Source organism: Microtus pennsylvanicus, chromosome 20 (genome assembly GCF_037038515.1).
Source record: "Microtus pennsylvanicus isolate mMicPen1 chromosome 20, mMicPen1.hap1, whole genome shotgun sequence".
NCBI lineage: Eukaryota > Metazoa > Chordata > Mammalia > Rodentia > Cricetidae > Microtus > Microtus pennsylvanicus.
Window position 1 is genome coordinate 30988926 of NC_134598.1, and position 12264 is coordinate 31001189.

Here is a 12264-nt window from a genome sequence, read left to right on the forward strand (position 1 = left end):
ATAGCAGCTTTATCTATAATTGTTATAACTGGAAGGAGCGGCTGGGTGGTGGTGGTACATACCTTTAATCTCAGCACTCGGGAAGCACAGGTAGGAGGACCTCTGGGTCCAAGGCCAGCCTGGTCTACGGAGCGAGTTCCAGGATAGGCTCCAAAGTTACACAGAGAAACCCTGTCTCAGCAACACCACACACACACACACACACACACACACACACACACACACACACACCCTTGTAAGCAGCCGTAAGGTTAGCACAAAAATAAATGACTATATTATCAGCTTATGTAATATTAACCAGCATAAAAACAAATAGGCAATCTGTGAAAAGACATAGAGGAACTTAGACACATATTTCTAAATGAATGAAGGCAGTCTTGAAAGATTATATACCCTGGGACATTCTGTCAGAGGAACGTTATGGGCACAGCAAAAGGATCAGTGATAATGAAGATTAAGGAAGAAGGGAGAACATACAGAGAATTTCAGGGCGGTGGAACTTTGTAACAGTGCTGATATGTACTGATACACATTTGCCAAAAGCCCCTCAGAAGGGCACACCAATTGTGAATCTTCCCAGCAACATGGGCTTCTTCAATTCTTGATGTGTCAGTGGCCCTTTATCAGTCGTGACATGATAAACATGACAGTGGCAAAGGAGGAACTGAAACAAAAGCTACTTCAAGATTAACATGGGAGGGAGCTGGAGAGATGGCTCGGTGGTTAAGGGAGCTTCCTGCTCTTGCAGAGCGCTTGGGTTTAATTCTGAGCACCCGGTACAACTGCCTGTAGCTCCAGTTTCAAGTGATCGGATGCCCTCTTCTGGCCTTCTTAGGTACTGCATGCACATGGCACCCATACCTGCGTCCAAGGCAAAAGTACTCACACGTATTAAGGAAAAGGTTAATGTGTGCAAGAGGTCAGTTTGCAGAGGGACACTGGCATCACCTAAGGAAGGAGCAGAGCATGCAAAGGGAATGCAAAGGGATGTGGAGGCGGGAACTAGAGCAGATCTTATACCGTATAACTCTTTGCTCAGCTCACTTCCCTTCTTGGAAGTACTTTTTCCTTAATTAATAATCCTTTATTAGTAATAAAAGTAATAATTTCCCTTCATTAATCATTTGTTTATCTCTAATCGACGCCTAACTTAAAAGGCATGACTTTTTCTCCATCTTCTGTTAACTGCTGGGATTTTTTTTTCCTACCTAGCCTGTGCTATGTTCTTTTCTTTAACTCTGATAAAATTGTCTGTGGACTTCCTTCTGAGTCAATTTCTAGGATCGTTCTTGAGACAAAGAACCCCAAAAAGGGACCCTCCGTTTCCCCAGTTTTAGCATCAGTGTGGTGGTGGGTACTGATAGGGGGACAGCTTGTTCGTGCTCAAAAGCCTAGCTTTTAAAAATGCACACGCAGGACTCCAGTCAACAGCGGGCGCATGCTGGCTCTAATAACGTTAGCTTTAATACAGTAAACTAATGCGTAGACCTTAACAACACGGCACATTAGAAAGACTCGGCGCGGGGCAGGCTTTAAAGGGTCGCTCGCTGATTGAGGCTGCCCGCCGACTCTGACGTTGTTTTCCTTTGTCATTCTTACAGTGCCACCACCCTGTTTAATATCTGGACCAAATACGCCCCCCGGCTGCCGTCCGACTATTACAACGAGAAGCTGCTGAAGGTCGGAGACAGCCTCTGTCAAATTAAAGTGAGTGGTCGGGAAGCGGAGAAGCCAGAGTGAAACAAACTCCTTTGGCTGCTTAGGATTTATTTGGGTTGTTGCTTCTCCTGGTCTCCGTGTTTTGGAACTAAGATGCGAATGGATACAATTATAAGGAGGGAGAGTAACAGTGATAACGGCTATGAAGTTTGCCTTTTCATTTTGTATTTGAAATTCTCCAGGGTGGTTGGTTTCTTTAGGAACCAGAGGCAGGCTGGGATGGGGGGGGGGGGGCAGCTCAGCTCCATCAACAGAGGGTGTGGTAGGCCCACGGCAGGAAGTGCTGAGTCATCCTGTTCCTACCTTATACAAAGAGCCCAGACACCACTTCCTGTTGTTTTTCACTGAGCTGGCGGCCTTGCCCCATCAGCCCTCGTGGCTACTAGCCTGGCCGTCCAGTGTTCTGTTCAAATGACTTTTTGTTTCTTAATGAGCATCTTGCTGTCCTGTGTGAAGAGTCTGTGGCGGATATGCCCTGTTTCCTGCTCAGTATTATATTATGGTACAGCATGTACCATAATGTTCATGCCGCATGGGGTCTACGATTTTGAATGTCATGGACCTGCACTTGACTTGATAAGACCGTGCCACACAGGGCTTTCAGTTCACGACCTTGTGAGTTTAACCCAGAGCTCTGGCTTAAGTCCAAGTATAGCAAGTTCTATGCAGTGTTGGGCAAGGAATTATTTTGTGCCCTGGGATTTTAGGGCAGACACAGGCAGTGTTAGTGCCTTCTCAGTCTTCAGTTTCTCAGCTGATTTTCCTCCTGCATGTCTCCTTGGTCATCCGTGTTCTTGGTCCAGGGCAAATTTGCCAAATGGAGGATAAGATGTAGAAAGATTTCCATTCAGAAATACCACCAATGCAAAAATACAAGTCTCACCTCGAGAGGGATCAGATATAAGTTATCCTGGAGCCAAATATGAGCAGCCATGGCCCCGGAACATAGATCAGATCCTCCGGGATTACTTGTCTGATGTGGGTAACAGTTCCATGAAGTCTGTATAGTCACTTACGGCTCTCTAGTTGTAAATCAAGACACTTCTCAAATATGTTGGTAGAAACATCAGGCAGAGCCGTCATAGCAAAGTGGGAAATCTCTGCTGCAAGCCTCAGGTGCCATCTGATGACATATTTGGTCTTTTGGCTGGTGGCTACTCAGCAGTCTGCTCAGTTAGCATATTCTAAGATATTTCACCTGGGAGTCAAGTCATGAGGCTCAAACTCAGACAGGCAGGGATACTTTAAAGGAGCTAAAGGGTAGCCCAAGAGAGTTTGTAATTAGACTCTGGACTTGCCACGTTCCAACCTCCCCACGATCAAGGAAACTGTGGCTCTGGCTCCATCTTAAGACACCATTTTGAGACCGTCACCAAGACCTCTTTTATTTTAGGAGTACAAGCTAGCCCTTCTGCAGTGCTATGGGAGGTACCTCCATCAGTTCACGACCGACGTGGATGAGCATAGAGAAGACGTGAATCAGTTCAAAAATGTCTTTTTCCCCAAAGGCTTTGGGGATGAAACTGCGGTACTTACGGTAAGAGGGGAGGGCTGTGACTTGGGACCAGTGGTGTGACTCATGTCGCCTTTGGCTAACAGTGTCTGGATGCCACCCTGTGCCTAGTGCAGCATCCGGCTATGCCCTGTGAGTTGTCTGATCCATGTTTTGAGGGCGGGAAAACACAGTGAATTTATTAAGCTCTGGCACTTGCATCAATGTAAGCCTAGTGCATTCTGCAGGCATCACTATTGCCGTGATAACTAGTACTTGTAGGTACATTCATTTATAAACAGAAAACATACTGAATCCTTAGAACATGCTAGATAGATCTTATTACTGCTCTATCTTACAGATGGGAAAACAAGGCTTATTATATAGGGATTGTAAAGAAGTGGTCCTTGAGCACAAACATGTATTTTTTATAAGCGATTTGAAGCTCTATTTTTTTTATTGTACAAGTGTTGCTATAGTAACTGCTAGCATTAATTGACTAGTTGAGACCCCTGCAGCTTTATAACTGTGCTTGGGAACTTGGGAAATAAAGGAGTCCCTACTAAGAGGATGGGTTTGTGTGACACTGGCACTTTTACCCTCCCCGAGATTCTCAGTGACCGGCCTTGCTACCCCCACCCCCCTTCCAAGTACCCCAGGTGTCTTTATGGGGACAAAACCACACGCCAACGGCAAATAGAAAACCATGCCAAAGCGAGCTTTGTGCCTGGTAACCTCTGAATGCACTCTGTGTACGATCAGCTCACGGCCTCCTTCCTCCATAAGAGGTGGAGCCGGTTTGCCTTTTTACTGATAAAAGAAACAAGATTCCAAAAGGTTAAGAAATCAGCCCAGGGGCTGGAGAGCCGACTCTGTGGCTAAGGGTGCTTGCTGCTCTGCCAGAGGATCTGAGTTTGGTTCCCAGCACCCACATTCACAACAGCCTGCGACTCCAGGGTAGCTGATGGCCTCTTCTGGGCTCCTTGACCATGGCAGATTCCCGGAGCATCCCTGGTCTTGTCTGTGCCGGGAATGTTGCCTCTGCCAAGAGCCGAGGCTGTTTCATCCCTTGAAACAGTGGCGGCCAATCAACATTAGCTGAAAGCATCCTATAAACGGAAAGAATCGCATCTGAGTTAATAAATAGGTTAAAATGCCCTTGACTGAGATTATACATTACTGAATGGTAATGGGATAATGGGTAATGGGATTTTGGTTCTCTTTGGTTCGGAATTTTCTTTTGTCTACACAAAGCTAATCTTAACTAAATGAATGCTCTAATAAGACCCATCTTATGTTTCTTTGCATACTCATCCATTAAACCAATTAATCATCTTAGCTTTTTTTTTTTACATTGATGAGAAATGCCTTTTCTGAGCCCTGTATGCCTAGTTTATTTTCATATATTTCCCATGTCTTTCAGTTTCTTGCTTTGAGTGGCAAAAATATTTGCCACTACGAGCTGGTCTGTGAAAACGATGCTAACCTGCAGAATAAGGAATCCGTGAGGCAGTGTCTGCATATCTTGTCGTCCCTAAGGCTGATCATGCAGGTGGCCCTTCCCCAGGAGCACCTCTGCTGGATCATCTTCAATGGTGAGAACCAAGATGTCTTCCTTCCCATCATGCCTTCCAGACAGCTATTTGAATGCCAGCCTTGATGGTAACTTGATCATTTTGTGATTGAAAACACATTCATTATTCTAATAGAATAATTGTATTATTTTAAAACATTTGGCTTGAGTTTTAGTCTGCCCACACAAGCAGAGACTTTGGGTTCTTCACCAAAGGAAGGGGCAGTGGGTTTCAGGGGCCATAACTGGTAAGTGGGGAAGACGTGGGGGATGGTCTAGTGACCGCTGTTCGTCCTAAGAATCATTTGCTTTATTAGTTCTCACCTCAAAGACCCTGGCTAGTGGTTTTGGCTTTCTACATAGCAACATTCCTGCTCAGCTTGTTTTTAAGTGAGGATCTCTCTCTCTCTTTACACACACACACACACACACACACACACACACACACGTCCACATACACACTCTATAATATATATATGTAATACTCATGTATGTAAAGAAACGAATCTTAGCTATTAAAGTGTAACATTTGCTTTTTTATTTTATTGATGGTGCTAAGGATGGGTAATATAGTCTAAACAAAAAAAAATTAATAGTGGCAGTCTGTTTGCTGTGCATAAGACTGGGAAAGAATAATTCCAGTGAAAATATACGGCGTTTTCCCTCATCTCGTGGTGACTGAAAGTTTATCTCCTATCTGCTTCTGTCCTTACCCCAAATCACGCGTGTCCCAGCATGCCTCAGCACTAAGGGAGTCAAGGACACTGCTGATGACCACTAACAAATGCTTAGCAGTCACCCATCCCAAAAGTCCTATCAAAGTCACCCTCATTTCCCACAGCAAATGTGCGAAGTAATTTCAATCAGTGACACACGGCGCTTCCGTACCAGGAGACAGTGAACGGTACTTGTGAGAGTGGAGTCTCTTGTGGGGACACAGTATTATACACTGTTTTATGTACCTTAAGGTCAGAAATATATGTGATGTAGTCACATAAACCCATAATTCTAGTATGTGGAGGCGTAGGCAGGAAGATGGAGAGCTGGAGGCAGCCTAGCCTATACGACACTGCCTGTCTCAAAGCAAACAAACAAACAAAAACTAAATTATCCATTTGTTCCTCTTTCTCCTCCTCCTTCTCCTCCTCCTCTCTTTGGAAAAGAGATTAGGGTTCTTTGTCCCTTTCCTGGTGTGAGCTTCGTGTTTATAATATGGCCGAGCTCCAGGTGTTCTGTTTCCTGGATTTCTCTGTCAGTGCTATGTTGTGGAATCAGCCATGTTCCTGTATGGGACTCTAACTCATTAACTCTTCCTGCAACTCCCCGTGTGTGCCCCAGATTTCTATCTGCGCAAACAATTCTGCAGCGAATATCTTTGCACATCTTGTTTTGGAAATCAAAAGGACAGTTTTCTGGGCTCTGTGTCCAGGAGTGGAGTTGCCGGGCGGTGGGAAACACATATACTACACTTGGTTTCACTAATTAGCGGCCCTGTTTTATAATAAAGTCACCTAAGACTTGCCGAGTGCCTCCCATGAGCCCGGCGTGGTCCTGGGTGCCTGAGAACAGGAGAAGGGGGCGGATGAATATTCTTATTCCTCCCACAGGGAGGTGGTGCATGGAACAGGTAGGTCAGGTGCTGCTGAGGCGCAAATACAAATGGGAAGACAGACAAGGAAGGAAGCAGAGGCCAGGCTAAGGGAGGGCCAGGCATGTACGTAAAAAGCTTGGGGGCGGTTGGACAAGGAGCTGAAGGAACTGGGGACATGAACCATCCAGACTATTTGGGGGAAAGTTGGTCCAACTCGGCCCTGACATTTAGGTTGTATTTTCAACAGTCAGAACTACGCATTTAGTAACTTGGCAGAGTACATTTGACCTTTTCACGTAGACAGCTTACCATTGGCTCCTTAAGTCATTAATTGGTCTTGATTTCTTCTGAAAGATGTCAAATCTTCTCAAGTCACTCAACTCGTCTAGACTTTCAGAACATTTTGATAGTAGCCATCTTGGATGAAAAGGAAACCAGGATCAGGCTCAGTAAATTCAGAGGAGGGATTTGTCTCAGAGAAGAGAAGAAAGAGGAGGAAGAGGAGAGGAGGAAGAAGAGGAGAAGGAGGAAGAGGAGGAGAAGGAAGAAGAGGAGGAGTAGGAGGGAAAGAGAAGGAGGGGAGGAGGAGAAGAGGAGAAGGGGGAGAGAAGGAAGAGGAAGAGGAGGAGGAGAGGGACGAGAGGCTGCCTTCTAAAATGTCCCTGAGTTCATAAGGATTCAGTCTATGTCCCATCCTGTGCCATCTATTCTTGCCTGTGGCTTGTGGGAATAATTGAGCCAGGCCCAAATCCTGAACTGTCGAAGAATTCCGATGTGGTCAGGATGGCCTAGGGCTGGCAGGGTTACAGGCATGGTTTGAAGCACAGACGGGCCTTTGTCATTCCCGAGGACGGCCCCCAGCTGCTGACATGTTTTTCCAGGCTCCTGGCTTGAACCTGAGTCACATGCTTTGTGGGCGGGCGTGTTCTTCCTATGCACCTCCCTGCTTGGTGACTTTTATACAAGGAATCAGTCATAGAGTTAAATTTTTTCCCTCTGTGTATATATGTAGTGTATATATGTCTGTATGTGTAACGTATATGTGTATACACATGTGTGTTGTGTATATGTATGTGCATGTGTGTGTAGTGTTTGTGTGTGCTTGTGTAGTGTATGTATGTGTAATGTATATGTGGGTACGTGTGTGTATGTATATATGAGTGTACATCTGTCTAGTATAGTATTTATGTGTGTCTAGTGTATATGAATGTGCATATCTGTGTGAATGCCAGAGATTACTGTCAGGGTGGCTTCCTCTACTGTCTTTTGAGACAGGGTTTTGTCACTGAACCTGGAGCTCACTGATTTAGCCAGATTGGCTGACTAGGTGAGTCTCTGGGTCTCACCTTTCTCCACCCTCCCCACACTGGGGTCCCTGGGTCTCACCTTTCTCCACCCTCCCCACACTGGGGTCACACGCGAATGCCACCACCCCTAGCTAACTCAAGGCCTCATGCTTGCACAGCCAGCACTTCCCACCAAGCCACCTCCCTGGTTCTAAGAGTTGGATCTCAACACAGCCAGGTTGAGGAGCTTAGGCCGGCTTTGAGTGGGCTCTAGCCTTGTGGCTTCCACCCTGGTGGGTCCTAACTGAAGACGGTAAGTATACATCATGGAAACTCCAGCAGTCCTTGACTGCTAAGAACCGATAATTGTATTCTGGGCAACATTCGGTACTGTAAGGTTTCTGGACGGCATTCAGGGCCTTTGTCTCTGACCTGTGGAATGAATGTTTGTTGTGCTCACAGGCGTTTTGAAATCCAGGAATGTTTTTTTGGAGCAGCTGCTTTTAGAGTTGAGTTTTGCTGGCTGTGAGTTTTGGATCAGCTGCTCTGAGGAAAACAGTTGGCTCACTTGTCGTTTCAAGCCAAACCTTGAACGGTTTGTGGGCTTTTGAGCACGTGCACAGCAGGAGAGAGTCCTCAATACAGACAGAGGGGTGGTGATGCTCTCTGCCCCGCCCACTCTGCCACCAGCATGCTTTCTCTTGTAATAGTTGTCTGCCCCCAAATCACACTGAAGTAGCAGTTTTCGTTAGACTGATCGTAGGGCACATCTTAACAGGGGGTGCATCTTAACTGAGGAGGAAAGGGGTGCAGTTCCTCACTTCTTTCTGTGCCAAGTTTGCAGTTACCCCGAGCTTCCTCAGTGAATAGTGTTCCACACCAATTAAATATGTACCCTAATACTAGTCACAGGTAAATCTTCCATTTTTTCAACCGTAAGGAAACCACAAGAAAAGAGAACACTTTAGTGTTAATAAAACCACGAAGTATATAAATTATCTGCTAAAATATTATTCTCTCCAGCATATTTTAAAACCCAAATTGCCATAAAATGAGGCTGAAAGATTGTGGTGTTAACATATTTAAAATATGCCCATATTAGTTAATTCAATGATTTTGTGCTTAAGTGGCGAGAAAAATGATAATGATTATCACTTTCTACCGTTATCAAACCTTGTGAGAGGGCTTGTTTTGGGAATGACAGATCTAAGCCATAGAAATTGCAATATACAGTCTCCATCTTTTGACTGTAAAAGATGCTAACAATCTCTCTCTTCACTTAGGTACCATTTACATCTACACCATTTGCCGAAAACTGATGGTCATAGGGCAAGCTTCCAAGGTATGAAATGTAACGCAACTCTTCCCTCTTAAGGCTTTCTTGATGCAGGATGTCTCTCTGTTTGCTGTGAATATGTTTTATTACCATTGGTTAATAAAGAAGCCGATTTGGCCAATAGCCAGGTATAATAGAGCCAAGCGGGGAAATCAGGAAGATGCCAGCAGCTGCCGGAGAAACAAGATGCAAGGTAACAAGCCATGGGCCTCGTGGAAAAATATCAAATAATAGAAATGAGTTAATTTAAGTTGTAAGAGCTACTTAGTAATAAGCCAGAGCTAAACAGTTTGTAATTAATATTAAGCCTCAGAGTGGTTATTTGGGAGTTGAAAGATGGAAGAGAAACCTCCAGTTACCCTTTCTGTACCATACACTGAATGCTTAGTCAAGCAAAGAGTATTCAGAGAATTATTTAACACTTAGTGACTATATGTGATAGAATGTATTCGTCTTGATTTTAATAGTAACCCTATAAAGTGAGGGCCACAAAGAATCAGTGTAAAAAATGGGCATTATTAGCATGGACAGGAATATTCTGGCGTCTCCATGTGCCAGACCCCACATTTGTCTGGCTTGATTCCCAGTCCTCTGGTTGCTAGGAAAGGGGGCTATCCTTCCTGGCTGGCCCAGGACATTCCTGTTCATCTGCTTGTCCCACAGTAATCATGAAGAGTGTCCTCTTGCCCTTGGTCACTCTGGGAAGTGTCTTGGTTTGCAGGATAAACTGTTTATATTATGGAGTCCTGGGGTTTTTCATTTAGGACTCACATGCAATCTGATTGAACAAACACTCTAATGCTCTAACTCCTTCTGCTGAAGGCAAGGGGACTTTCCAGTTATTGTTATTATTTTTATATGCATATACTGTATGTGTCTATGTATGTGTGCTCACGTGTGTGCAAGTACCTGTGTCTGTGTAGGCCATTGGACTATTTGGTATCACTCTTAGGAGTGCAGTCTACCTCCCTTGAGACATGGGTCTGGAGTTCACCATTGGAATAGACTAGCTGGCCAGCCTGCCTTAGGGATCCCCTGTCTCCATCCCACCGGTGTTAAGTAAGATAGCAAACACACACTGTCATTCTGAGATTCCTGGAGGCAGGATCTCCATTTCGGACTGAGGTTGAGGGAAAAGCCAGTGACTGACTGTTTTGTTTTTCTGACCTTCAGGTTGAACCCCAATTTCTGTCTCTGAGTTTTTATTAATTGTGCTATAATATCTGGCATTTCCCCATGGCCACACTGCCACCGCACAGCACCCTAAGAGCGATGCCTGTCCATTCTCCTAATCGCTCCTGCCCTGCCTCTCTTCTTCTGGCTTACCTCCTCCACTGGAGGAGCTGTGTGGGAGGGGCAGATCTTTGTTCCTAAAGGAATCCAAAAGACCGAGACTGATGAAGGGCTTTTCCGTGGACGGAAGCCCCTTCATGTGTTCACCAGTGTATGCTTCTGTATCACGGGAGTCATCTACCTGAGCCTGTTATTCCAAACTGTCAGGTGACCCATTTGCTTTGGGTCACAGAATACATCTAGCAAACGTTAAAGAATATGCTAGCCAAAGTATGGAGGTACGCTTTACTTTTACAGGTCTTTCAGTAAAGTATTCAGCTTGCCCAGCGATCAAGTAGCTCATGTAGTATGACATAAACTTGAAGTCAACCTGGAGATGGCGCCTGACATAAACGTTGATATACAGGGCTGCAGTGCCATCCTGTGGCCGAGCTCATTTATTGTGTGTCTTTTCCTGCTGACGCCTGAAGCATGCATGCTTTTGTGGGGACCACAGTTTAGATCCATCTACTTTTTGGCTTTTTGAAGTTTTTTTTTCTGGGAAGAAAATTATTGTGCTGTAGCCCACCCGTTATGAGATATAATTAATTCTAGCCTTTAGGGCAAGAGGAAAAAATGCGAAAAACCCAGTCTTTCTCTCTCTCTCTCTCTCTCTCTCTCTCTCTCTCTCTCTCTCTCTCTCTCTCACTCTCTCGCTCTCTCTCTGAAATGGTTTTTCATCTCCAAACTCAAAAGCAGGTTTTCCAGTGGGTTTGGCTCTCTTTTCTCCTTTGCCAAGGCTTCGCTGTGTGCAGGAAGAATGCTGTACCTCACAATTCAAAGACTTGAATTCCAGCCCCAGTTCATCTCTCTCTTAGACGGAGTTTACACGCTGTGAGTCAGATTAGGTTAGGTTGTGTTAATCTACCCTTGGTGCAGATGACAAGATGAGGTCTAGAGAGAGACAAATTGGGAGTGTAGCCTAAGTTTACCTGATTTCAGTCTGACTGTTTCTAATGAACATTGGAAGTCTGCAGTGATAAGCCCTTTCCACTTTGCCCATCCGCCAAAACCAAAATAACATACCAGTGCCACAGAGCAGCTAGCAACTTTGGATAGCTCCTAGACTACAGTTCATACATGAAGCATGTTGCTGAAAATGAGTCCAGCTCAGAGGCCACTTAAGGAATTATTCTAGAGCAATAAGGACACTCTAAAAAAGCTACTTTGAGATTTGGGGGTTTTTCAACTTAAGAACAAAATTTGGGGTGATTAGCCCTTGGTAAAGTACTTGCTTTACATACATGAAGGCCTGAGTTTGATCTCCAGAATCCATGTTTAAAAAGCAGCCAGGCATGGCTGCCCACCTATAATCCCTGCACTGGGGAGGTGGAGACAGGCAGATACTAGGCCGAGCTGGCCAGCAGTCCACCTGAGTCAGTGAGGCCCAGGCTCAGCGAGAGACTGGGTCTCAAGAAATAAGATGGAGAGCAATTGGGGTGACACTCATGTTGACTTTGGCCTCCACAGGCAAACACATACATGTGCACACACACCAGCATAGTACGAACATGCACACACACATAAAACACTACTAGTTTTCTTTGCCCCACTGTTTATGGTACCTTCGATAGGGGTCGCCAGCAATCTGCACGCACAGCTTAGGTTTCGGTGTTTCTAAATAATATCAGTATGGATCGTGTGAGAGATGAGGATCAACCCAGCTGTGCTCTCTGCTTCCTCCCCAGGCCGTAGAATACCTGCTGTGGGCCAGCATCTGCATGGAGTCCTCTGTCCCGCTGCTGTCCATCCGGTACCTGACCTGGAGAGCCACCCTTTACACGGCTGTCTGCCAGTGCCACTACGACTGCCAGGCCAGCATCCACGGGGAGGTGCGTGCCTTCAGATACATTGTGTCAGTACGTGGCCTTCAGATACATTGTGTCAGTACGTGGCCTTCAGATACATTGTGTCAGTACGTGGCCTTCAGATACA

The 12264-nt window shown here is 45.4% G+C and overlaps 1 protein-coding gene across 1 annotated transcript in view; it reads left to right on the forward strand.

The window, feature by feature from the left end:
- Cfap54 (cilia and flagella associated protein 54) overlaps positions 1-12264 on the forward strand; it is a 251885-nt gene that overhangs the window by 8480 nt on the left and 231141 nt on the right. Inside the window, exons 2-6 of the mRNA XM_075954510.1 lie at positions 1602-1707; positions 3113-3256; positions 4635-4806; positions 8945-9003; positions 12018-12161. Of these exons, the coding sequence (XP_075810625.1) occupies positions 1602-1707; positions 3113-3256; positions 4635-4806; positions 8945-9003; positions 12018-12161 (625 nt within the window). The remainder of the gene's footprint in view (positions 1-1601; positions 1708-3112; positions 3257-4634; positions 4807-8944; positions 9004-12017; positions 12162-12264) is intronic.